Source organism: Podarcis melisellensis (genome assembly GCF_964234715.1).
Source record: "Podarcis melisellensis genome assembly, chromosome: 9".
NCBI lineage: Eukaryota > Metazoa > Chordata > Lepidosauria > Squamata > Lacertidae > Podarcis > Podarcis melisellensis.
This window is the reverse complement of record NC_138541.1, coordinates 28,787,149-28,814,044: the sequence shown is the minus strand read 5'-3', so window position 1 is coordinate 28,814,044 and position 26,896 is coordinate 28,787,149. Positions and strand designations below refer to the sequence as shown.

The 26,896-nt window shown below is 39.7% G+C and overlaps 1 protein-coding gene across 11 annotated transcripts in view; it reads right to left on the bottom strand.

The window, feature by feature from the left end:
* BLTP1 (bridge-like lipid transfer protein family member 1) overlaps positions 1-24,604 on the bottom strand; it is a 105,012-nt gene extending 80,408 nt beyond the window's left edge. For all 11 annotated transcript variants that reach the window (XM_081924677.1, XM_081924680.1, XM_081924685.1 and 8 more), the window contains exons 1-14: positions 24,443-24,604; positions 16,723-16,849; positions 15,306-15,422; positions 13,867-13,945; positions 13,284-13,348; positions 10,712-10,898; positions 8,547-8,628; positions 7,679-7,872; positions 5,668-5,747; positions 5,030-5,180; positions 2,872-3,028; positions 2,214-2,292; positions 1,414-1,505; positions 377-494 (exon numbers count right to left, since the gene is read on the bottom strand). In XM_081924677.1, coding sequence (XP_081780803.1) covers positions 377-494; positions 1,414-1,505; positions 2,214-2,292; positions 2,872-3,028; positions 5,030-5,180; positions 5,668-5,747; positions 7,679-7,872; positions 8,547-8,628; positions 10,712-10,898; positions 13,284-13,348; positions 13,867-13,945; positions 15,306-15,422; positions 16,723-16,849; positions 24,443-24,589 — 1,675 coding nt within the window. In that variant the 5' untranslated portion in view covers positions 24,590-24,604. The remainder of the gene's footprint in view (positions 1-376; positions 495-1,413; positions 1,506-2,213; positions 2,293-2,871; positions 3,029-5,029; positions 5,181-5,667; positions 5,748-7,678; positions 7,873-8,546; positions 8,629-10,711; positions 10,899-13,283; positions 13,349-13,866; positions 13,946-15,305; positions 15,423-16,722; positions 16,850-24,442) is intronic.
* Between the last annotated feature and the right edge of the window lie 2,292 nt (positions 24,605-26,896).

Here is a 26,896-nt window from a genome sequence, read left to right as displayed (position 1 = left end):
TATAATTTGAAAACGCAGCTGCAATTTTACACAGCTCAACTTCTATGGAATATTGTGGGAGATTTGTTAATATTTCTAATTTAACACAAACATATGCATCACGACAGTATAATTTCTGTGAAACATGAATCATTTAGATGGCCAGTGCACCAAAACCTCCTTACTGAAATTGCTGCGCAGGCATGTTTTTTCATGCTCTTGTGATATAAAAAAAAGTTCCACAGATGGGTTTGATGACTAAAGCAATAGGGAGTGAACAAGAAAATAGTATACATTTGTAACAATTCTGAATAAGCATACATCTATGCAAAAACACACCCCATATCAACGTTGATACCATTTGAAAAAGCAAAGTACACAAAAACAGAACAGTTACCTGAAAAGAAACTTTTCTGAGCAAATATAAAGTGGTAGGTTGCTTTGTAAACTTCAACTTCACACTGCCATGACTGTGGCATGTTCCATATCCGGGGGTAGCAGGCATTAATATGAAACTAAACAAAATAAACAAGCAGCAGGATTCACTCTTAATATGGTGATTAACAGCCAAAATTAAATGACAACCGTGTAATCAATGGGTAATTTAAAAATTATTTCTTCCTAAAATGAGCAGAGAGTTAACCCAGTTTACTAATGTTTAAGTCTGTCAAGTTAAAAGGTCAATTTCCACATGATTTATCTAAAAACATCTATAATAAATGAACTCAAACTATGTAATTTCGCCATCTGCTTTCACTGTAAAAATATCAAGCGGCTTTCAACCTAAAGTTTTTTGTATTAAAAAAAGGACACACCCCTGTACAAGAAGCCTGCTAAATCTGGAAGACCAGATTCTGAGACAGCAGCATTGAAGTATTTAGCAGAACTGGTGTGGTATCTTGAAATGTGCAGCAAGTTCCAGAGACTGAAATTGGCAAGATGGGATGTTCACAAAGACAGTCTGTGACAAATCCTCACACTGGCTGAAGGATCAGAAGAGGCTTTGTGGGCAAGGCAGACTGAATGAAAAGTTCCAGAAGGCAGGATTAAGCTAAGCCTGATACAGAAACTCCACAATCAGAATCTCTGTGCTGTTTGGTTTGGTTTGCTACTTTGCAGTCCAATGCAGGTGCTCTGAAGACCAGGAAAGGGTAATAATGAAGGCAAAGAATCCTTAACATACACCCAGGCTAGACCTAGCCAGCGTAGTCTCTGTGGGGCTGCTCTCAAAAACTGAAATCTGCAGCAGATGCAGAATGTAGCAGCCTAGAACCTACATACCAAAGAAGTGAACATCTGGAATCACTGGTTCCAGTTTAATTTATTTTAAATCGCTTAACTCCCTGTTTTTTCCAATAATTCCTTACATTCAGGTAAGTTTCAAATCAAATTACAGTAGAAATCACTCAGATGCTTATGCAAAAGAATACTTACTGCCAACATTTCTGCTTCTAAGAGAGTCCGGAACTGCATACTGCTGGTGGCATCTATATGCAAAAGCTGTCCTTTAATAGTAGGAGAATAACCTAGTAAACAGAACCAAAAAATTCAAGAACTGCTGCTATGTCTTTCTTCATTTTTTAAAAAAATGTCCCCCCAGTCTATCAGTGCTAACCACATAGCATGGACTGATAGAATTAAAAATTAAGATTTTTTAGATGAGTCTTCTACTCGGTTAAAAAAAAGAATCTGATGCTGCAAGGGAGCGGAGCATCTTATGAGTACACAGAACAATTTTCCTTATCTACAGTGTTCGGGGAAAAGAATCTATCATGTCCCTGCAATAGGAAAATTTGCAAAGAAGTATACAAAGAATACAACCAAAGGTGTCATATCTTGAGTTCATCGCTTATTAATTCAGAACGATCAGCATGATAGTTCTTTAATGTTCCAGATCATTCATATACTTAAAAAGTAAAACTGTATCTCGCTCCCAAGTAGATAGCACTGGAACTAAAATTCACAAATCTTAAGAAAGTATAGAAGCCAACAACAAAAAAGTTTTAAACAATGAATGCAAGCTGCGGACAGACATAGATCCACAGACTGTAGATTCGAAAGGGACCATGAGGGACATCTAGTCCAACCCATTCCAACGCAGGAATTATTTTGAGAAAATTCTTTGGTATTACTGAAACTCAACCCTAACACATGTAATCTTATTGAACCAGGTTCTGCAAGTAACTGTTCTTCTGGAATTATTTCAACATAAAACGCTTTCAGTCTCAACCTACCATCTTCTGCTACAGTCATGGGAATATTAACCTCCAAATAAGAGCCTGCTCCAACGTTTACATGAACAGCATTAGTTTCCTGCCAATAAAAATCAGACATTATTTTGATTATTTGAACTCAGACAACATCACGACTCAAGTTATCACTTTAGAAACTTCCAGGATTTATGAAAGGGAACTAGTAAGCCACAGCTGATTAAAAGCTTGATATACATTTAAAAAGTAAAAGAAAAACTCAATGAAGCTGAAGAAAAGCATGAGGAGTAGTCATCTGAAGCTATAAGAACGGCAACAGATAACAGCTAGACAAATTAATGTTTGCTCATGAACAGCATACTATATTTAGTGGTTATGATTCAACAGTTCTCGCCAAGGTGAGCATTTCACTTTGTGAAATTTTATTCACAACCAGACGGGTGGAAATATTGTTAGTAATTTAAGTAATATATTTTGGTAGGTTACGATTTATGTGATCAGCCAAAATATATTGGATATGAATATTTATATATATTCAAAAACAGAATGACAAACAAAGAAAATTCCATTTTATTTCAGAATACATCTTTCAAAACTGAAATAATGATATTTGAAAGACTAATCTAAAAAATATACATGTATATTCCCAAATCTCACATGTAGATATGTCTTTCCTATTTACCCTATTTTTTGTGAAGAGCAGATCAATAGTGGCATCTGCAATGATATTCATACGGAGCTCAAAAGCAAGGATTTGTCTTGGCTTCCCAGGCTGTGGAATTTCTGAGACTTTCATGACTTGGTAATCTGGTGGGAAAAAGAATTTCCACAAACAGTCCCTACAAAACAACAGCAGAATATTAATTCAGTTATTCATCTAGAAATGAATATGAGCTATTTATATATTTTCTCTAAGACACTCTACACAGCACACAAGAAGCAAGAACATGAACTGGAGAGTGAAAAAATACGTGTTTTACTATATTTCTCAAAAGGCTTGATTAGTGAAGCTATATTCCAGATTTATCTTAAGGCACTATAAAATTCAATTACCCTAGAAACTGAAAATAGAAATAAGAAAACAAAAAGATTTATACAGCTGACCTTGTGAAGTTAACTAATGAGATTTTAAATAAATCAATGTTATTTGAAAGTTACAGTAAGCATCCAACAAATGCTAACGTCAAAATATAAGAACCTCCTATAGAAGAACCACTGCATCCTCTCAACAGTGCATATGAGCATATATAAAATGCAATTCTGTACAGAAACCGATCCTGCTCCCTAGAGCAGTAAAGGACAACAGGCTGTAGAAGTGAAGCATGCTACCTATCCCTGCCTTGTTCAGCACAACTTACTCAAGATGAAGTTGCTGAACTTCAACAAAATTGTCCAGAGAAGGGGTGGAAAGCTACAGACCTTGGCCTAGTTTTATTGCAGGGGGAGCCAGGATGGAGAGAGGGAAAAAACAGAATGGGGGAAAGCCAAAATGGATGAAGCAATGGAAGGTGGAGAAAATTCTCTGGAAGCAAGCAATGTTGACCTATGGCAAGAGGGGTTTAACTCTCCCCTGGCAACCCACTGCATGGAGAGAAACAGAAAGAAAGTGGTGCATCTATTTTTGGCTTTACAGTCATACCTTGGGTTGAAGTAGCTTCGGGTTGAGCGTTTTCGGGTTGCGCTCCGCGGTGACCCAGAAGTAATGGAACACATTACTTCCAGGTTAGGCCGCTCGGGCATGCGCAGACTCTCAAAATGATGTCACACGCATGCGCGGAAGTGGCGAATCACGACCCATGCACGTGCAGACGCAGGTTGCATTCGCTTCAGGATGCGAACGGGGCTCCGGAACGGATCCCGTTCGCATCCAGAGGTATCACTGTATACCCTTCTTGCCCACTGTTGACTTTGGCCCTGCCCATCGCTGCCAAGGGAATACAGCCTTCATTAGAAAGAAAAAGTTATCCATTCCAGACCCTGAGATCGTAATCTGAGGTCCTTATTCATGTGTCCCCTCCACAAGAGGTCCAAAGGGTGGCAATGCAATAACAGACCTTTTCTGCAATTTGGAATGCTCACCTGACACCATCTTTATATAACTTCAGGTGCCAGGCAAAAACTTTCCTCTATAACCAGGCCTTTGGCCTTCTATCTGTAGCCATTTAAAAGTGGGATGGATGTTTTTAATGTATTTCTTTTTTCTCTTTGTTTAATATATCTATGTGGGGATTTTTATCTGGTTGGTTGAAAGTTGCTTTGGGTTGCTCTGGGCAAGATAAAGCGACTAACAAATTCAATAAGTAACAAAATAAGAAGAATCATTCTGAAACACCAATCTGCTTTTGAAAAGCCAAGTTGTGTTCCTCAAACAGGCGAACAGCACCGTGGACCCAGTGGCAGCCTTACATAAAGTTATTCAAGACTCAGGAAGGAAAATCCCTAGGAACAGATGAAATGAGTTTCCAGGGAAGCACTACTGTTCATTCACCACTGAACACTTGATCAAAGTTGTCTTATAAAAGAGCTATATGAGACCTCTGTAGCCCAAAACATTTAGAAGACATCTGGTGCAGAAGCCTGGGATATGTCTAATCTCTGAACAAACAGCTAGACTCTAAACATGCAGGTGCATGAACATGGGTGTGAACTATAGAGAAAGCAAAATTCATAACAGGGTATAATACAAGCAAGCATATATATATATTTTTTAAAAAAGGTTGATGTCCTCAAACTCTAGGCACATGATAGTAGCTAGGACAACTTTGCTGGAAAATCTGTTTTGATTATATTCTTCATTTTTTTACAGCAGATATAAAAACAAAATAATTAAACAAGAGTACCTTTGCCTGTCAGCCCATGGACCATAGTTGAAATCTGTTCCTTTGCCACAAACTATATCTAATCCCCAACAGGGCGGGAGGTCTTGCAATTTACTATCCTCATTACTTGTTTCTCCTTCATTAGTTTCCTCTGATTCTTCTGGTACAAGCCCTGTATTTTAGAAAACAGCAGAAGCATTTTAAATATAACAAATATTCAAGCAACATATCACCTGTAAACTACTACCAATTAACATAGAACCATTTACTTATTACTATGTAATTAATATATGGAGTGCTTTTTTTCTAGAGAAAAGGGTACAGGAATGCTTCCCTGTCCGTCCTGCATGCATGCCAGCCAAAGACACAGGTCTGCTCTGTGGATGGGCAGAGCTAATGCGCAGCAGGGAAGCTTTCCTGCCCATCAGTTCTGCAAGGTGCCTTGTCCCTGCTGCTTGCATGAAAACTAGTTAAAACTAGTTAAAAGTAACTACCAGAGGCTAGATGGGCTGGGATGCTTTGGGGTGACTTGAACACTCCCCCCTCCCCCATACTATTTTCCCAATCTAAAAATGCCTACTTAGCAGCTGTTTACTAAGCAACTATGAGAACTACGTGCCTGTAACGAATTTTAGCCTCTGAGCAGAAACTGAACTTACCTGGTTCATCCATATAATAGTAGATATCAACATCATTTGATTGCATCACAACAAAACCTTCACCCATTAATCTTGGTGGTCTGTTAAAGAAGAAAAGGGGGGGATATAAACACTGTACACTCTAAGCTTGTGGTTTATCTGGGTGAGCTAACCAGGAGCCCAGGTTCAGATCCACATTGCACCAAACCGTGGCTCAACTCAATTCAGCAGCAAAACAACCAAGGAGGAGCAAAGTGGCTGTAATCTCTCCCAGAGCCCGCACACTTAACATGATATGGTTTGGCTTAGTATGATATGCAAACCGCAGAACAGAATTGTTACAGATTGTACTTTTTGATTTTATGGCCACTTGGTCCCATTTTACTCTTAGCGATAACACTTCATATATCTGATGTAGTAGTCCCCACTCAATAAGTTAAGTCTTTAAAAGACTAATTCCTCTGGTAGTTGCCAACTTTCCGTAGAAAGAAAACCTGTAACACTATTTTGAAAACACACCAGGCTAGTTTAAAACTCCAATTGCTATAATGAATTTATTAAGATATCCAGTTAGATCAAAATTGATATCTAAATCAAGATAATCCAATGTTAGTCAACCATAATGGCAAAACTCTTGTGTTTTCACCTTCTACGCTGAAGACTTGATTTGCCTTCCTTTTGCTTTACCCTTGCTCTATATTCACTCTTTTAATTTGCTAATAGTTTTCCAGCTAAAATAGAATCTGGGCCCACAGGGAAAGACCATCTTCAGTAATTAGACCAATAGGTATAACAAATCCATACAAAAAAGAGCAAAACAATGTTACCCTGAGAATGACATCCACATTTTATAACTATAAAGAAAAAATTCAGTTATTTTGTGACTTTCATATGAAATAATTTCCCCAAAATGTAATTATTTTAGCCAATTAATTGAGCCATGTATAGTAGCTTCACTTCTTGAACATGACCTTGCTAAAGCAATACATGATAATTTCAGAATACACCTTCTCACTGTGCTGTCTCATATTACACTTAATTTGTAGTCAATAGAAAACCAGTGTTGCCTCACTTGGTCATTTGCTTTACTGCAAGTTTTAAACGATACAATTATTAATTTAGTTTGGCAATTTTGATTGCTTAGTATGTTTATACATGTTCACTTTCACAATGGTGGGTGACTGATGCAAATAAATTATCCATCAATTAATCTGCGGCATAGAAAGCCTATTTTTTATAAGATGTGCATGTAATAATATTAAAGTTTGCAACAGTTCACCATGACTTGGATCCAGACATACACTTTCATCTCATTGAAATCAATGGGCCAAGTTAGTCACCACTAACTTAAATTCCATGGATTTCAGTGGGGCTAAAATGTGACTAACTTAGTATGGATTCAACCCTACTGATTTGTAATTTATTTAATCATTTTCATTTTTTTCAAAATATATTTCTTTTCAATTTCTAACTGCTTGCAGTTACACTTGTTTTGAAGCGTTGAAACCTTAGAACTAAATGTTTAGCTTCATTTGAGCTTCAGAAAGAATAACACCTCTCATGTTTATGACAAACACACATTGAGTCACTTAGAAGGTAACTTTATAATTGTGTGGTGATTTTATCTTGTTATACAATATTCAGTGAAATGAGAAGCCGAGGTGAGGCTTCTATGTTGATCTTTACTAATACGTACGATACCAATTACTATACCAATTCCTTCTAAAATATCAAGTCAAAATTATCTTATATCAGCAACCAAGGATTAACATAACTAATTCTAATGTCATTTTAAAAATACAGTCAACAAAAACATGCTGGGGGTCCACAAGTTAACCACCCCTCACTATTGCTCCCCTTTAGTGTTGGGTGTTTATCCCCAATTAAAATTGTGCATTAATATTTGCAGGGTACTTGAAGATGCACAGTGGTCCTTTGTATGAAGAGTTTTGGACCCAATTTTGTATACACTACATAGTACATTTTTCAAAATATTTTTCAAAATATTCCTACATAAACTGTAAACACTTACTCATCATTTTGAAGGCCAACGTATCTTGGACTCGGAACAAGCATAACCCTCACATTTTCCAGTTTTCCTTTCACAATGTGCATAAATTGATCAAGGTGACTTGAAGGTGGTTTTGTGGTATATGTTAAGAAAGCATCATCAAAGTTAATGCAGATGGTTTGAGGCTGATAATGATTCCCAAAGGCTAAACGACCCTTAAATGAGTAAGACAATTAAATGTTAGCTTTTAATTCATCGTCATAAAAGTCATCCTTCTCAATTATTTCTTTATTATTGGTATTCTCTCCAGTTAGGACTATAATCAGTCCTGAGCAGCCCATTAGTGTTACAAACTTATAACCAGAATAATTGGGCTTTATTTCTTAATGAAAGGTTATTACACTTGAAAACAGCAAGGTTTTTGTACTGAAAACACAACATTTAGAACAAGAAGATTAGACTCAGGGAAACAACCAGCATGATTTTCAATCCAGGTCAATTCAATGAATGTCATTTACAATTTGCATATTTGTTTGAGAATAAAATACATCTCAGTTATGAGGCTGCCACTGCAAACAGGGCTATTCTCTTTGCAACATATTGATCCTAATTTCCACAAGGCAATCATAATTTCTCCAAGCCATCTAATAGCAATCCCTCACCAAACTCTTATAATGTCCTTCCAGAAACTATGGTATAAAAAAAACAATTTCTGAAAGACTTACTCAGAACCCTAAGGAAGTCACGCGACAAACTTCTTATGTTGTCTAAATTAATTTTCTTATTATATAAAAGTAAAAAATTATAAATTGCTACTAAAGTAGGAGGTCTTCGAACTGCAGAGAAAAAAACCAGGTAATCTGTAAACACAACGGAATATTTCACTTACTGTGCTGACATTGACTTTGATCACAGGAATAAGAGATCTCCATGATGATGAAGGGTCATGTGATTCACTTTTTACTTTAACACTGAGGATGGAAACATACTTAGATTTATATAATTAACACATTCAAAAAAATATTTCACTGATGCGCCAAACATACATGGAAGTCAGACAAAAAAAAGAAATGGAATCAAATTCCTGATACTCTAAAGCATATTGAAACTGACTACAGAAAACACAAGAGTTTTACTAAGTAAGGTAAAGGTAAAGGTACCCCTGCCCGTACGGGCCAGTCTTGCCAGACTCTGGGGTTGTGCGCCCATCTCACTCAAGAGGCCAGTGGCCAGCGCTGTCCGAAGACACTTCCGGGTCACGTGGCCAGCGTGACATCGCTGCTCTGGCGAGCCAGAGCTGCACACGGAAACGCCGTTTACCTTCCCGCTAGAAAGCGGTCCCTATTTATCTACTTGCACCCGAGGGTGCTTTCGAACTGCTAGGTTGGCAGGCGCTGGGACCGAGCAGCGGGAGCTCACCCTGTTGCAGGGATTCGAACCGCCGACCTTTCGATCGGCAAGCCCTAGGCGCTGAGGCTTTAACCCACAGCACCACCCGCGTCCCTGTTTTACTAAGTACTGTACCTTAAAAAGCCAAGTGCACACAACACACCAACCTATCAACTTATTTATTTATTAATAATGGGGAGTCTCACAGCTTCACAAGATGTGATACCAGGAAGGGGTTTTTGCTGCTTCCATCTAGGCATTACACAGTAACATTTCCTTTCTCCAATTCTTACTTAAGCAAAAATGACTTTATAGCAGTCATCTATTGCACGAAAGTGACTGATTTGGGTAATTCTCTTAGGCCATTAAACCCCTGGATATGCTCTCTGCTGAAGTTAATTACAATTACTCTAAAGAGAAACACAAAACAGAACAGATGTAGATAATTCCATCGACCTTTAAAAGTAACTGCAACTGCAATGTGCAAGGCCATTACCAGCATTCTAAAATTCACTTTCTATTTAATGTCCCCATTTATTTACTTATAAAACTGTTGTCATCCTACACCTTCCATACCAACAGGACCCTCAGGGCAGCTAGCAATTGATAATAACAATAAAAGCACAAACAATTTAAAACACAAAAAGCTAGCAAAACAATACTGACAAAAAAGTAGCAAAGACCTGAGACAAAAAACAACACAAAAAATTGAAACATAGTTGTTTAAACAAGAGTACCTTAATCTGATAACTAAATGTACCCAAGATCTATCTATCCAGCTTTCATGAAATAAATGATTACACAGACTGGGCACCGCTGTCACTTAATCCCACATTAAATGGGGCAGTGGACACACACGCATAAACACAGTGTCCCTTCCACAGGTAGAGATTTAGATCATGTCAAAACAAAACAAAAACGTTTTTTTTTTATTAAAAAAGGGAGTAATAAAGTTAACAAATACAGTGGTGCCTCGCTAGACAAAAAGAATCCGTTCCGCGATTCTCTTCGTCTAGCGGTTTTTTCGTCTTGCGAAGCAAGCCCATTGACAGCTTAGCGGATTAGCGCTACAGCTGTCTAGCGGCTTCTAGCGATCAGCTGTTAAGCGGCTTATCAGCGGAACAGCTGATAAGCGGCTTAGCGGCTTAGGAAAAGGGCGGAAAAAGCGGAAAAAAACCGCAGGGGACGCAAGATTTTTTCGTCTTGCGAAGCAACCCCATAGGGAAATTTGTTTTGCGAAGCGCCTTCAAAACGGAAAACCCTTTCGTCTAGCGGGTTTTCCGTCTTGCGAGGTGTTCGTCTTGCGGGGCACCACCGTACTACTACTCTTACTTCAATAGTGGCACCGTTCAGTTCTGACAGAGGTGTATATAGTAAAAGTGCATGTCCCAACTATGTTGAACAAGCAATGCTCTGTTCCACATTTCAGAGGGTTAGATTTTCCAATATCAAACTATCACCTAAAAGCCTGAAGAGTTTATGTGGCTGAGTGGCCTTAAAAAATAGAGCAGTTTATGTTCAAACATACTCTTTAAGTAAGAAGAAGGTGCTACTTTATGGTCTTCAAGGAAGAGGCTAGTAAATCAACTGAACAAAAACGCAAAATGAAATAACTCAATCTGACACAACGTTCAAATAGATACTCAAGTGAATAAATAGCTGTACCTTTCCAGATTTGTGTGTGTTCGTTCTCTCCCATTTTCTCGTGCTTTCTCTTCCTCTTTCTTGGGAGGAATTATGGTTGGATCCAAACCAAATAATTCCTGAAGTTGCCCATAAAGGTCAGAACGATTATACACATGAAATTCAAAATCATTGACCATGATATACAATCTTGTTTCTGCCTTTGGGTCTGTAAAGTGCAACAAAACAGGGGGGCTTTTCATGAGACAGCCTCAGAAAACGAACACACTTGTTTTGTAAAAACTGTAGTACACACAAAAAAATGTATACTAACAAATTTATAGACTAATGAAGTAACAGAGGTACAGTATACAAATGCCCAAAGCTTTAAAAGTGGACTTTTGGGAGAATTAGCCAGTATGAATGAAGGAAGCAACGTAGAACCTGGTGAGATCTTTAAGATTTACTGCATAATAACTTTTTGTTCTCGTATCCTCATTCAGCCTGTTTCTACCGTGATGTTTACTCATTATATGTATAGCTTATACTGCCACCCAATAGCACTGGGTTACCATATTCGACAAAAAGCAAGCTTTGTGTTTAAGTCCCAGCCTGCTAGCCACAGCAAGTGAGTGCATGAAATTCCATTCAGGCAACTGAGCTGACAAAGCAGGCTACCAGAGGACGCAAGTCTAATGCTTCACACTCAACAAAGAAATGCGTAAGAGTTTTGTCCCTCCTCTGCCAGTCTATAACAAGGTAGAAACTTTCCCTCCACTGATGGGTCATGACTACACCGTTTTGTGGTTCTGCTTCTTTTCCTCTTCTTTTTAGATGTAGCTGCCATTATGCCACACCCTCACTGCCATGGTCTCACAGTAGCCATTTGTTTTATGCCCCCCCCACACACACCAGAGCACCCATTGTACAACTAGCATCCACAACACTTTCTCAAAATTCCAAATGTGCCGACTGGCTCCAAAAGATTGGCAACCCCTGGCTTATTATAAGGCTGATATAGAAACTGTTTAAAACTGCCAAATAACTCAATTCATGTCATAAATTCAAAAGATAACATTCAAAGCTGTAAATGATCATATGAATCTGAACACCACTTGCTGGGGTTCACAGGCAGAAGATTGCTACTGTCCTGGTGTCAAGACAGACATCTGGGTGGGCAGAATAAAAAGAGCATGTTGGACTACATAGCTTTTGGTCTGATGCAAGAGGGTTCTTCATATGTTCTTCTATATAATAATGAAGCACATTAATGATATATCACATCTACATTTTCAAAAGCTATGACCTAGTTAAAACAATGTGGTTATAATTAACTAGTTTTTCTTTCTTTCTTTAAGACAGCCCTATTACTTATTTACTCAAGAGACATGAACTCCTTTGATAATCCAGTAAACTGGGTCTCTTAAAGTAGATTATTATCTTGCCAACCACTTCTTTCTGCACTTACCTACAGAGACAAAAGTGAAAACCTACTTCTAGCCCACAATGGCCCGTATAGATAGCAAAATACAAATTACTAATTTTGAATGCTTTCTTTACATTTCAATGCAATGCAGCAAAGTTATTGCCACAAGCAATAAAGGACAGTGTTATCATTTTAATTTTTTAGTATGTTTTCAACTTCAAAGCTGTGGTATAGGAAATAAACAAATCCAATTAGTCATTAAAAGTTTGTGAAATAAATTAAAGAAGGTCTGTATCTTTTCTGATTTCAGATTAGAGACTCACATGCAGCTGTCATTTGAAAGATAAAATGCTTTAAGTATTTTTAAAAAGTCATTAAGGGGCTACAGAGTACAGGTTGTTTTTACTATCAGTAAGTTTTCTTTAATTTGTTGTAATTATGCTACAGTTCTGGAGGAGCTGGGATCTGGCACAGTTTGTGATTAGGCTACTAGCTTTGACAGCTTTAGGAGTAAGATAAATTCATTAAGGATAGGTCTATCAATGCCTATATTGCATTTTGGAAGACCTGTGAAACCCCTGCTTCCAAATACACTATACCTCTGAATACCAGATGCTAGAAACAAATGGGGGGAGGAGCAGCTGCTTTCATGACCTATTTGAAAGGTTCCCAGAGGTATTCAACTAGCTACTTTTAGAAAGGTAAATCAGATGGAACTTTGGCCCAACCAGCAAATCTCCTCTTACGTTATTCTACTTTCTTTTTAATTTGAGGCATGACTGGTGCATTTGCCTGCTTAAAACCTCTTAGATAACCATGTTGCAATCCTTGCAAGTTAGGATAGCTCAAATGAACTGAAACTCATGTAACCATAGAGATGCAGGTAGAATTTTATTAACATATGAGCCACATGGGAATAATTAAAATGCAAGACCAGAGAAGCAGTAAAAGAAAATATTAATTCAGCCCAGCTCTAACATGGAAATACTGCCTCTGATAAGAGTAAGCTACTAAATTAAGAAGATATACACCATTTAACCTTTAAAAGCTATTCAGTTTTTTTTTGCTTTACTGAATATAAGAATAATTTGTTTTTGTAACATACAAAGACTATTTATTCAATCCATGCAGAATTGCTCCTTCAACAGAAAATCCAGTAACATGTCTCTTTTGGGGGTGAAAACTTACCATGTTGCTTCTGCTTTGGATTGTACATCTTCCACCAACGAAATATAATAAAGCCATCTTGGATTCTGAAAATATTTTTACACAATTAGAAATAATAAGTACTCTTGTTATATATAACGAATTTGAAATGAAATGAAATTTATTACGGTCCCAGACCAGCTTCGGTGAATTTAAAAACTATTTCAAACAATGCAAGAACTAACAAACTGCCATTTTGGTTTATATAAATGTATTTATGGTTCCTCTTTCAGAAGCTTAAAAAGCACCATAAACCACCTGACTCACTGTCACTCATCACTATTTGCCATTAATCCTCTATGCCCTGGACCAAAGATGAAAGTGAATGTTACCAGCATGGGGAGCTCACTATCTTAAACAAGAGAAAGGAAGAGACCACTTAAGAAGTCCTCATATTTTTACAGAAATGGCTAACTTTACCCTGTGTTCATGCTTTTTCTACCACTACTGATGTCAAAATGGAATGCATCATCCAAAGCATATTAGAGCCTAGCATTATATGAGGATGAAGAAACATTTTAAAACAACCACTGTTTTGAAACAAATGGTAAGCAAGGTTAAGTACCTAATAGACATATCTTCTGTAATGTAATATATTTCACGAACCATGACTTTTCCAGACAGGACAGAGAATGAGAAGGAACCTATATTAAAAGTAAGATTTCTGGTAAGTCAATCATCAACATTATTAGCACATTTTTTTGTTACTTTAGCTAGATGAAAAGTGCAATATTATACTCCATTGGCAAGGGGCTACATTTGCCAAATTCAAGATATACCGTAGAACTTCTCAGATATGTCAGTGGAAGGGCAAAAATTAAAGCAGGGGTAGGCAAACTAAGGCCTGGGGGCCGGATCCGGCCCAATCGCCTTCTAAATCCACAGAAGGTCTGGAATCAGCGTGTTTTTACATGAGTAGAATGTGTCCTTTTATTTAAAATGCATCTCTGGGTTATTTGTGGGGCATAGGAATTCGTTCATTTCCCCCAAAAAAATATAGTCCGCCCCCCCCCCAAGGTCTGAGGGACAGTGGACCGGCCCCCTGCTGAAAATGTTTGCTGACCCCTGAATTAAAGCATTGAAGCAGGAATGGCAGGTGAGAAGCACATATCAAATAACCCTTTGATTCACAGCCTTGTCCTCATCAAAAGTGCAATTTTATGCCAGCCGCAGACCTAGCTAAAGTAAATTCCCTGCCATTTACTTTAATGGGTGGGAAATAAAAATATAGAGAAGAGGTACGCTGTGTCAACTGCCCTAACCATGTCACCACAAACAAAAACACAGGATGATGTAACCTCTTACCCTATCACAGCACACCATCGTCGCTATTCAAAACTAGGAAAATTGTCTGTGCTCTCTGCAGATGTCCTGCTGTGGGAATTATGTAGGTGCTGTACTGTGTGGCCTCTATCCTTCCCTTTGCGTACTGTGCTTGTGAGGAGCATAAATGACTTGAATCCTTGCCTGTAGGGATGCCTGGCCTCTCATGGTAACAGGGTCATTGCTGACTACATCAATGTAGAAGAAGAAGTGGATGTTATGGCATCATGGTGTATTATGATGTCGGAAGTGTATCGGTGCATATCCTTGCAGTCATTAGTTCACTGGCTTCCTCCATGTCTTCTGCATTTCGGCCACATGTAAGCATAATTGCCAATGCAGTTTCTAACTGGTTGCCACTCACAGGCTTTCATATGTAATTTTTATATTTCCTAGTTGCGTGCTTTCTCTTCTCCTCCTATCTGGACACACATAGGATACTGTGGTCATGCTGCCATTGTAGTAGGGATAGATCTCCCACCTAAAGTAATTTGGGTATAGGGTTGCTCTGCCTATCACACGGATGTCAGTGGGACAGCTAAGCATGTACTTACATCTCTCTCTTATTGAAAGCTACAAAACCTAAAGACATCTAACATTGGCTAGATGGTGGATTCTATTATTAACACAATATTTCAGTATGTATTCAATAGTATATTATATATTTCCAAGAACACTTACCAATATGGATGTAGCCATTTTTATGTAATCTATTAAGAACCAATGTCAAAATAAGGCCAATGTTCCGGGAATTGTAATAGGTTAGATAAATTATCCAACCACAGGACAAAATTGTAGCTGCAAAAGAAATGATCATACGTTCTAGAAAAGTGCAAATGCATTATTATGAAAGATAAAAGAACAATCATATTGAAAAACACACACACAAACCCAGCTGTAGCATTTGAAACTCTTCATTATGGACCAGAGAGGGCTAAACTGCTTTATGGGAGCCCTGGACACCTCTGCTTTGGGTTCATTTATCACACAATATTAAACCATTTTTTAGCACTGCAAGTATGAACCTTGGCTTCTTATTGTTCCCACTTCTCTTCTCCTTAGCAAAGTTGGAGGGAGAGTGGAAACATTTACAATGGAACCTTGAGTTGCAGATGTAATCCATCCCGGAAGAACATCCGCAACTCGAAGCGTTCGCATCCAGAAGCACCGTGTCTATGCATGTGCGCAGCGCAATATAGCACTTCATCACATGCACTAGCGGCGAAAACCAGAAATAAACATTCCGGTACTTCCAGGTTGCTGTGGGGCGCAACTTGAAAAGATGTAACCTGAAATGGATGCAACTTACCAGAGTTTGTTATGTCCAAGCCAAAAACACTGGTTAGTGCGAAATATGTCTTACTCAAACAAACCACAATAATTAATAGTCCAAATTTGGCTTGTTTTAATATACCATATTTAACACTAATATAATTTGTCCAGATTCAGACACAATGACAAACACAGTTCAAACTGGAAGCAAATGCCTTCTCTCTCCTCATATTACACCGGAAGTGAGGGGAGGCGTACTTCTGCACATAACACCAAACTATGGTGCACTGTTACATGTGAACAGTCATTATTTGGCCTTAGTCAAACCACTATTGTTCAACCCCTCTTTCCTATATATAAAATGGAACAGCAGTGGGGTTGAATACAATAAAACAGTAAAGCACTTTGCAAATAAGAAGTGATGTATAATTATTGTAATAATGATAATAATAATAATAGTAGCAGTTACAACGATACCAGCTTTGTCTCAGATATTGTTGCAGCATTGTATTCCAAATCACAAACTGCTCCTCTGAAGCACTGACAATGCTGCAAATTATGCATGTTGGCTCTCAGCCAATGAGTTGTGTATGCAAAGGGACAGAACTTCTTAGGCAAATAAGCTCTACTGATTTAGCCTCAGCAGCCCCCACAAAAATAGCAAACTGGGAAGAGACCACTGTTCAGTACTTTAAAAAGCAATGTTTTGCTCCAACTTTTCCAATTAACCAGTATAGCATGTTTGTTTTGGATGTATGTATTTAAGATGGGATATTTCACAGCATTCAAAATACATGAAATATTCAACAAAAAAACTGTTACATACCAACAAGAAGCCAAACAACATTGGAGTCATGTTCAGTAAGGAAATTTTCCAACTGGGTGATACTGGGAACAATGTTACTTTCGTTTCTTGGATCCATTGCTAGAATGTTGCAATAGGGTCGAGATGACTGAAGAGAGAAAAAATAATTACTTTTCAAAGTTATGAAGTAGCTTCATTCCTTATTACAAAGCATCTGCACATGTTTTACTTTGGATATATCTAATGCGTTTCAAACAGTTTTAAACTTTATAAGCTATCCGATCCTATGATTGCCTACTCTATAGCAAGTCCCACTGTGTTCAGTTATTCCCATATAAGTGCGCACAGAATTGTGGCAGTAAGCACATGTTAAAATCATGATAGAATTAGGAAGTTCTATGGCATTGTCAAGAAAGAAGAGGAAGGTAATGTTTTCAAGATCTGAAGTGCTTGCACTGTTATCACTTGCAAGAGTTCTTTGGTCAAGTTCTCTGCGTGACACAGTTCATTGGCTTGGAATTTTGTTGCCTTTCCCATGCTAAAAAGACTTCCTTTCTCAGTGATGTTTACATTTTTTTTCTCCTGAAGATAATATTCTATGTCCTAACAACCAATGTTTCTCAAAAGCACCTTTATACACATTCTACACTGAGACGGCATTCTAAACCTTTTATACAATCTTTTGACCTCATTACAATAATTAGGTGTGATTAGCAGGAAGTAGTACAGTTAAACCCATTTTGTACATAGAGCTGGAATCCCAGCCAATGTTAGTTCTAGCATATTTTTGCTTTAGCTCAACTTCACAGTAATGTAAACAAAAACATTAGCTAAGCTTTTTTTTTCTACTGTTCTATTTGGACTCCTGCTTGTATCACAAAGTGCAGCATTTCTTGCAATTAAAGGGCGAGCATACCTTTCATTTTTCTACTCGTTCTGACATATTTCTGAGAGCACAAACTCACAAATAGCCTACCAAATCCTTTCCTTTAATAGCAAACAATACATGCAGGCAAGTCTCAAGGAAAAAGTGTTCTTCTGACCAAGGAACAACTTCAAAATAAGTTACCAAAATTCCAGAGGAGTAACCTTATTTGTCTGCTGCAAGAACCTGATGCACCTTAAAGACTAACAGATATGTTGTGGTATAATTTTTTACGGGTTAGAACCCACTTCATAAAATTCACTGGATTTTAGTTGGCCCTACATATTTGTCTCTCAAGTCTGCTCGAAGCTGGATCAGGAGGGTGGTCTGTGGGAGTGGTGTTGGGACCTTTAAATCTTTGTTCCCAGAACTGTTTCATTCAGCATCAGAACCCAACTCCCTTGCATTTGCATTTCATAATAGGAAGAAAGCTCAAAAAAGCTTGTGTGCCAGATTACTGACTTTGGGAAATGTAAAGCAAAGTTTAGGGTTCTGTGGGGCACTTTCGGAAAGGGAACCTTTTTGAACAATGGTAAGCTTCCAAGCATACACAACCACTATATTCATTGCTATGGTTTTCAGTCTTTTGCAGTTGGGCTTATTGGGTGGGATTCAATCACAGAAGAGCCAATTCAGGTTGCACAATTATAAATGATGGGGAGATACTGTGCAACAAACAAGCATCTTCGAAAGACTGGACTTTTTGTGATAAGGAAAGTGATGGAAAAATGCACTGGAAAGTGTGTGGTAACACTTTCTTTGACCCACCATCATCTAACCTCTGCACAAACAAATAATAATGTATTAATTAAATAACCAATGTTTAATAAACAGGCCATTGCCAAAACAAAAAAAAATTCCTTCCAATAGCACCTTAAAGACCAACTAAGTTAGTTCTTGGTATGAGCTTTCGTGTGCATGCACACTTCTTCAGATACCGCATGCACACGAAAGCTCATACCAAGAACTAACTTAGTTGGTCTTTAAGGTGCTACTGGAAGGAATTTTTTTTGTTTTGACTTATGGCAGACCAACACGGCTACCTATCTGTAACAGGCCATTGCCATAAGACTATTAGGGAGAAAGCTCTCTAACTGAGAAAAGGTTGAGAAAATAGACTCAGTAGTGATGTAGACTGCAGACAGCCACTGAAGGAAATATTTTTAAAATTCTAGCATCTATGTGATTTATGTGTTTAGATGATAAGACAGACCCAGTTCTTTAAAATGCTATGAAGCTCTAAGTGTACTCAAATATATTTTCAGTCTTTTTATGATTAATACCAACTATAGTTAAGTTTTCTGTGTTTGCAGTCTGTTCTTTGAGCACTTCCCCAAGTTTATTAATGTTATTCTCTCACAAAACTCAATGGTATTCTAACAACACTTCATACTACTTGGCATTTACATGTTTTTGTTTGCTTCCTTTTTCCATCATGAAAAATATAAACAGAGAGAAGAACTCTGTTTGTTTAGCTGTGGAGGGGTCAGTGGAGGAAGCAGCGTTAGTTATCTTGGCAAAGGTATTGCCTCAAAGGCCAAGTTGTAGGACATTTTAGAACAGAAAAATATTTACTGCCACTTAGATAGCAATGTAATTTAAAATACTTTTCTTACCAGCTGCAGTCGTAATATTAGAACTGAAAAAACAGAACTTGTTGTAATTTCAAATGATATCTGGAAGTTGGTAAATGGATTCTCTTAGGTGTTGTACCCACAGCTATGTAATGTAATGTTAAACGGGACTATAATGTACTGGAAGATGAGTAAGGCAAAAATCACATTCATCATCACCGCAGTACCTGCAAGTCCACAAAAAAGCTCATACCATCAGTTCCAGAACAGACATCCACTGACCAGCTTTTTCATTATCCTATCTTTTCTATCTTTCCCCCCGCTACACACACAAAATTGCAAAAGGCCTTGAGAGCCTTGGTAAAAATTAATACAATAAATTAAGTGAAGACTCCCTTCCATAATCCACGAATTTGCCATTTTAATATTTTGCTCAAGGGAACGTGTTTTTTAAAGAGGGCACTCATAACAGTAACCATCATAAAGACAAGAACACAATATTAGAGTTCCCCAACCACACCAAAGACAAACAGACAGATGCTTCTTCTCTCAAACAGGAGATAAAGAGATCAAAAGCAAGAACACTGACATCAAGATTCCAGAAAAGCCAAAAGACAGTTGTTTGACTGATCCCCAGAACTGATAGTCAACACTAAGAATTATGCATGCATGCAATTGCAAGAAAGCAGATTTATGATGTGCATTCAAGAAGCACCATTCTATGCATATTTGCTCATAACAAAGTTTCCACTTAGTTCAATAATACTTTGTTTTGTATAAACAATAAGATTGCAGCCTTGACGTGGGTTTGTTTCCTCTTAACCTTATTGAACCAGGAGAACTTGCGTATGTTGTGCCAAAGATTACAAGTGGATGGATAGCTGGTGACTTTATTAAACCAAAAGATACACTAGATAAGACAGGGGAGGCATTCACATCTCATCTGTTATATACTTTACACATATACTTTGTTGAAAACATTGAAAGAATTAAGAACTCACAAAAAACACTTATTGGTGCTGTGCTAAATAGCAAAAGGAAAAGGAAACCTCTGTTCATATTAGCAGGAGCATAAGGCGAAAGCAGCCACTCTCACTAAGACTAGAGAACATTTGTTTGGTTCAATGATGCACTAGCTGCTGTCCTTCTATCCTGGAAAAGTTATGAAACTAACTGACAGTTCCTCACACAAAAATCCATCACAAACAAAAGACATTCTGTTTCTTAACTTCTTCATCTGCCCCAAATACGCTGCTTACATACATACACACAGTTAAAAGCTAACAAATGTACAGTGCAATCCCATGCATGTCTCTTTGAAAGTAAACTCCACCAAAATCAAAAGGGAATTACTTCCAGATATGTCTTTATAGGATTGCAGCCTTACTGAAACATATAAGTCTTCTTGGACCATTGTTTATAACCAATCTTTATGGATTGATGTGCTAACTTCAAAGCTCATCATTACAGTGGTACCTCAGTTTAAGAACAGCCCTGTTTATGAACTATTTGGTATACGAACTCCGCAAAATCAGAAGTAGTATTCCAGTTAGCGAACTCTATCTCTGTCAACAAATGGAAGCCAAATGGTGGAAGGGCACCAGTGGTGGGAGGCCTCATTAGGGAAAGCATGCCTTAGTTTAAGAATGGCTTTTGTTTAAGAATGGAATTCCGGAACAGATTAAGTTCACAAACCGAGGTACCACTGTAGTAACTTCCATGGGAACAAAACATTTGCTGAACAGTTTCAATTCTTAAAAGCCTATGCCATTATACTGTGAAACAACTTAGAGATAACTTTATGTTTACTACCTGAACTGGCCACCAGACTTTAAAATATGCTCAAGATATATTTAACACAGCATTCTTCTCATGTTACTCTGCCCTTTTAAACAATATTGCAAGAAAGACTATTATTAGTCTTCTTTCCCTGCCCGTGCACAAATTGTTACAACATTAGCACCACTATAAACATCTTCCAAACATAGTTCATTGCTCAGTGCCAACAAGTTCGTTGAATGACTGCCATCTGAAGCTCTGAATGATGGAGCTAAACTTAAAATCAACAGGTTTTCTATTAAAACTATGTAAGTGAATCCTTAAGTAATCAGAGGGTTTTCCCAACATGAGACACTGCATGAGTACATCCTAATCCTCAACAATAGCTTAGAATTGTGAATAACTAAAAGCTAGTTTTCTTTCTTTTAGTTAAAAACAAACCAGCCCCGATCATCTCCATCAGATTTCACTGACTGTCAGCTTTATTATGACATTGTGCTTCACTTTTCAAACTGTATGATAGTGTGTCACAAGAGGGGCTGAAGTGCGCCTACCAGTGCAATCTTATTGCATAGAATTAAATCCCTTTACATGCAATGGGGTTTACTCCAAAGTAAATGTACACAGGATTTCAGCTGTGATCATCAATACTGCAACCACAGACACATATTAGAGAATAAACCTCACTTAAAATCAAAAAAACTAAGAAAACATGATGCATGGCTTCCTTCTTGCTGCATTGAGCACTACGTTCTTTTCAGAGTGGGAAGTCCTTATGCAACACTGATTCTCCTTTTCTATTAACATAAGCTAAAGGACCCCTGGGCAGTTAAGTCCAGTCAAAGGCAACTATGGGGTGTGGTGCTTGTCTCACTTCAGGCCGAGGGAGCTGGCATTTGTCCACAGACAGCTTTCTGGGTCATGTGGCCAGCATGACTAAACCACTACTGGCACAAAGAGGATCGTGACGAGTGCAAGAGCTCAAGGAAACGCCGTTTACCTTCTGCTGCAGAGGTACCTATTATATCTACTTGCACTGGTCTGCTTTTGCATTGCTAGGCTGGCAGAACCTGGAACAGAGAAATGGGAGCTCACCCTGTCGTGTGGATTTGAACTGCTGACCTTCCGATTGGCAAGCCCAAGAGGCTCAGTGGTTTAGACCACAGCACCATGCGTGTCCTTTTCTGTTAATACATGGTAGTCACAAGATCCCAAAAAGAGCCTGCTGGATCATGCCAAAAATCCATCTAGTTTAATGTCCTATTCTCACACTGGTCAGCCTGGATTCACAACTGTCCATGGAGGCACAGGACAATTTTGTGTCCAGGGTAGCTGTCCACCAGCTCCATCTGTTATGTTGACTGAGACCCTACCTGCCCACCAACTGTCTCACCAGAGTGGTACATGCTGTGCTTATCTCCTGCTTGGACTACTGCAATGTGCTCTACATGGAGCTACCTTGGAAGGTGACTCGGAAACCACAACTAATCCATAATGCAACTACCAGATTGGTGACTGGGAGAGGCCACTGGGACAATATTACCACTGGTCATGAAACATTGGCTCCCAATATGTTTCTGAGTAAGGAAACCAGCCCTGAGTGCTCACTGGAAGGACATATCCTGAAGCTTAGGCTCCAATACTTTGGCCACCTCATGAGAAGAGAAGACTCCCTGGAAAAGACCCTGATGCTGGGAAAAATTGAGGGCACAAGGAGAAGGAGCGACAGAGGACGAGATGGTTGGACAGTGTTCTCGAAGCTACCAACATGAGTTTGACCAAGCTGTGGGAGGCAGTGGAAGACAGGAGTGCCCGGCGTGCTCTGGTCCATGGGGTCACGAAGAGTCGGACACGACTAAACGACTAAACTTAAGCCAGCCAGCTGAAACAGTGTAACATTAATAATTATAATAATAATTTTATTATTTATATCCCGCCTATTTGGCTGTGTTTCCCCAGCCTCTGGGCAGCTTACAGCTTATATAAAAACATAGTAAAACACCAAACATTAAAAACTTCCCGACACAAGACTGCCTTCAGATGTCTTCTAAAAGCTGTGTTGTTCTTTATCTCCTTGACATCTGAAGGGAGGGTGTTCTAGAAGGAGGTCACCACTACTGAGAAGGCCCTCTGCCTGGTTCCCTGTAACTTCACTTCTCGCAGTGAGGGAACCAGCACAAGACCCTTGGAGGACCTCAGTGTCCGGGCTGAGTGATGGGGATGGAGACACTCCTTCAGGTATACTGGGCCAAGGCCACATAGGGCTTTAAAGGTCAGTAGCAACACTCTGAATTGTGCTCAGAAACATACTGGGTTTCCCAGGGTGTGGCTGCTGTCACACATTTAGTATGAAACATGTAACCAATTTTAATAAAGAATTTCTTTCATGAAATCACTTTTACCTTCAATACAACTTTTTATTTGATTGAGGGCAATACAGCTACATTAAAACATCAATGCATTTTGTGACACTTGAGAATAAACATACAGTACTTTAAGTAAAGTGTGGGTAGGTAACTAGAATACAGGCAGACAAGTAGGGGCACTAACTGAAGGCGGGAACGTTTAAACTATATAAACTAAGTTCATAGTAGGTTAAGCTGCATCTTGTATACACACCTGTACACAGAGTCAACAATTCTCAGATTATAAGCAATGTACTTTTACTTTTGTTTTACTGTAAGCACAACTTTGACCCCGAGAGTAACAACCCACAACTATTCCATACTTAAGGAGAGATATCAAACCTCATTTCAGAGCCAGTGTGCCTACATACTAGGTACCTCCCTAATGTGTGGTTTAAATTGCTTTGCTCTACAGTATTGACAATCGGGGTGCTTATCAGAGGGCTGGAAGAAAGGGGTTTATTTTAGACCTTAATCAACTAGTTTGTTTTTGGTTTTTTTGACGGCTTCAGGTTATGTGCGTATTATATGTGCTCTTATAAAGCTACAACCCCATTGAACAGGCCGTGATTTACTTCAGAGTCAATAGACACAGAACTCCACTGCTGGGTGGCGCCCTTCTGAACACGCGCAACGGGGGAGTCTCAAACCCCCACGTGCAAGCAAACCTGCGAGAAGCGTCACTTCTGAATGAAGAGCGCGCGGGGAGCTTGCGTGTAGCGTTCACGCGCGCCGTTATGCGGGGCCCCGTCCCTGCGAACCCGAAATGACGGGGCGGGGGCTTCGAGGCGGGCGAACAGGCAACGGAGGGGGGGCTGCACAGCCCGGCGAAAAGCCTAACGGGGCCCCTTCGCCCGGTTACTGACAGAAACGCCCGGCGACCCCGAGGCGCCGCCTCAGGTCGGAGCCTCCCCGTTGCTCCAGGCAGAGCCTCGCCTGCCAGGGAAGGCCTGGCTGGAGCCCCTCCATCAGCGCCCCTCTTCCCCTCCGTCGGGCCCACAGCTACCTGCTGTGCGGGGGGAGCCGGCCCCCGGCTCGAGCCCTTTCTCTGCACTTACCCCATGGTCCGGGTACCACCTACATCCGAAGCCCCCTGCTCGACTCCTGCCCGAAGAACCCGGAAACCGGCGCCGCCTCCACCTCCGCCGCAAAACACCGGCGGGCTCCACCCAAGCCCTTCCCTCAGGGACGATCCTGCCAATCATGGGGCGCAGGCGGTGCCCGCCGTCCAATAGAAGCGAGCCGCAGCCGGAAGAAGGGGGTTGGCAAAAGCGAGGCTGCTAGCCAATGAGGAACGCGGAAGCCTCGAAGCGCGGGTGGGGTGGGGGGCGGAGGCCCCGGTTGCGGAGCGAAGGAGCGAAGCGCGTATATAGATGTATATAAAAAAGAGAGACCTGCGCGCGTCGCTCGGCTTCGGGGTACGCTTGGGAAATTTTCACGCTGCGCTTTTACGCCGCCGTCAGAAAGCGCCGTCCGCACGGACGTCACTAGGGCATAAGGCAATTGGATTGGGGGTTGGGAGGAGGTTATTTGGGGCTGCCAAAGAAGCCTAATTAATAAGAAAAGCGAGGGGGACAGTTTTTCTAGTTATCCAGAACTCTTAATCACTGTTACAGATAGGTAGCCGTGTTGGTCTGCCATAGTCAAAACAAAAAAATTCCTTCCAGTAGCACCTTAAAGACCAACTAACTTAGTTGCTAAGGTGCTACTGGAATGAATTTTTTTGTCTTAATCACTGCTTAGCATCCAGCCTGACAAAGAGAGCGGGATAACTCGAAAGCTCACTCGCTATTTTGTGACATTTTGGTCGGTCCAAATACTGTAAAGGTATTGCCTGGCTGTGGATGCAACAATTTAATCAACACGCTATGTAACAACCAATAAGACTCTCACTAAACTCTTCTTTTAAGAAAGGAAAGGAAGTGCAGGCTGGGGAGGTTCAAAACTGATTTTGTAGAGGTAGGGCGGGAGTGTGTGGCCATTTTCACCATCAAAACTGCTGCACCCCCACGTGCTGCTTTCTCACCTAGGAGAGTCCAGACCCTCCAAGTGTCCCTATTTTCCCGGGACATTCCTGATTTTGAGAAGCCGTCCCAGTTTCTGATACGATCCTGGAATGTCCCGCTTTTGTCCCTGTTTTCATTGGAGAAATGTTGGAGGGTTATCCGAACCTTGAGCTGTCTGAAGACAATCCTATATAGGGAAGTTTTTTTAAAAAAATGGTTAATGTTTTATTATGTTTTTATATAAGTTGGAAGCTGCCCAGAGTGGCAGGGGCAACCCAATAAGATATGGGGTATAAATAGTAAAATTATTAAGGAATTGGACACCCCTATTTCCATCGAATAAATGTTGGAGGGTATGGGAGTCTCCCTGTTTTACTCTCACATGTGAAAGCAGGTTATGTTAATAAGGATTTAATAATGGTCCACAACCCAGGGAAAGTGCTAATCACCCTCCTCCCCAAAAGCCACCGCCGGGGTCAACCACCACAGGCTCCCAAGACACTGGGTTATGCTGCAGGTTCATTCAGTATTCTATTTGCCTCAAGAAAACCTGTAATTTGGGCTGTGTACACACATTGCCTTTGAAACACACATGGGTCATTTCTTCCACAATGCCCTTTCGTACATAGCAGTTTGCAATTGTACACACCTTATTGTTCCAGCTACTATCAGATGGGTGTGTTTTCAGATTAGTGAACACTGGTGTTATCCACTCCTCTACCCTCAAGTACAGTTTCCACAGTGTGTGTGTGTGTGTTGCATTTTTTTGAGAGACAGGTGCTGGAAACTGCTGTGTTGATTTACAGATATACAGAGGATATATATATATATTGGTATACAGAGGCTGCTGTATTGCTGTACTGCTTCCTTTTTCATTCATAGACAATTTAAACATAGCCCTGCAATGTCAATAGGCCTGCCACAAAAGGAGTTGACCTGGGAAAGCACTCTCTGCATATACATGTGGCCAGCAAGAACTTGAGAAGTGCATTCTGGGCACCAAAATAATTGTAACTGTTCCGGTAGAATGCACTTTAGATGGACAAATAATATGGGAGAGGGACAACATGGGGATGACCTCATGTGTACAGCACACCGGAAAGGTGCCTGCATCTCACACTGCAGTGTACATTATCTCGCAGAATGTACATACGCTTAGTAGCAGCGGACTATAGTGCAGGGCTGCCATAAGACAGAGACAACCTAACCCATAATATGAAAATAATAACAATAGGCTGCATTTGCATTTTCAGCAGAACATGTATTAACATGTTCTAAAACTAAGGAGAATGCCTGTTTTTTAAAACAAAATAGACCTGCAGTTAGCAAGAATCCTGTCTTTGTTTCAGCATCTCATTTGTGGGGTTTTACCTACCACCCATGCCAATCACACGAAAATCCTAGATTCCCATGTTGTTTCCTATAGGTAGTTCTCGCTTATGCTGAGAGGGGAGGGGTGGTCACCAAAAGGAACCATGAACTCCAAATATAGGAATTGTACGGCTG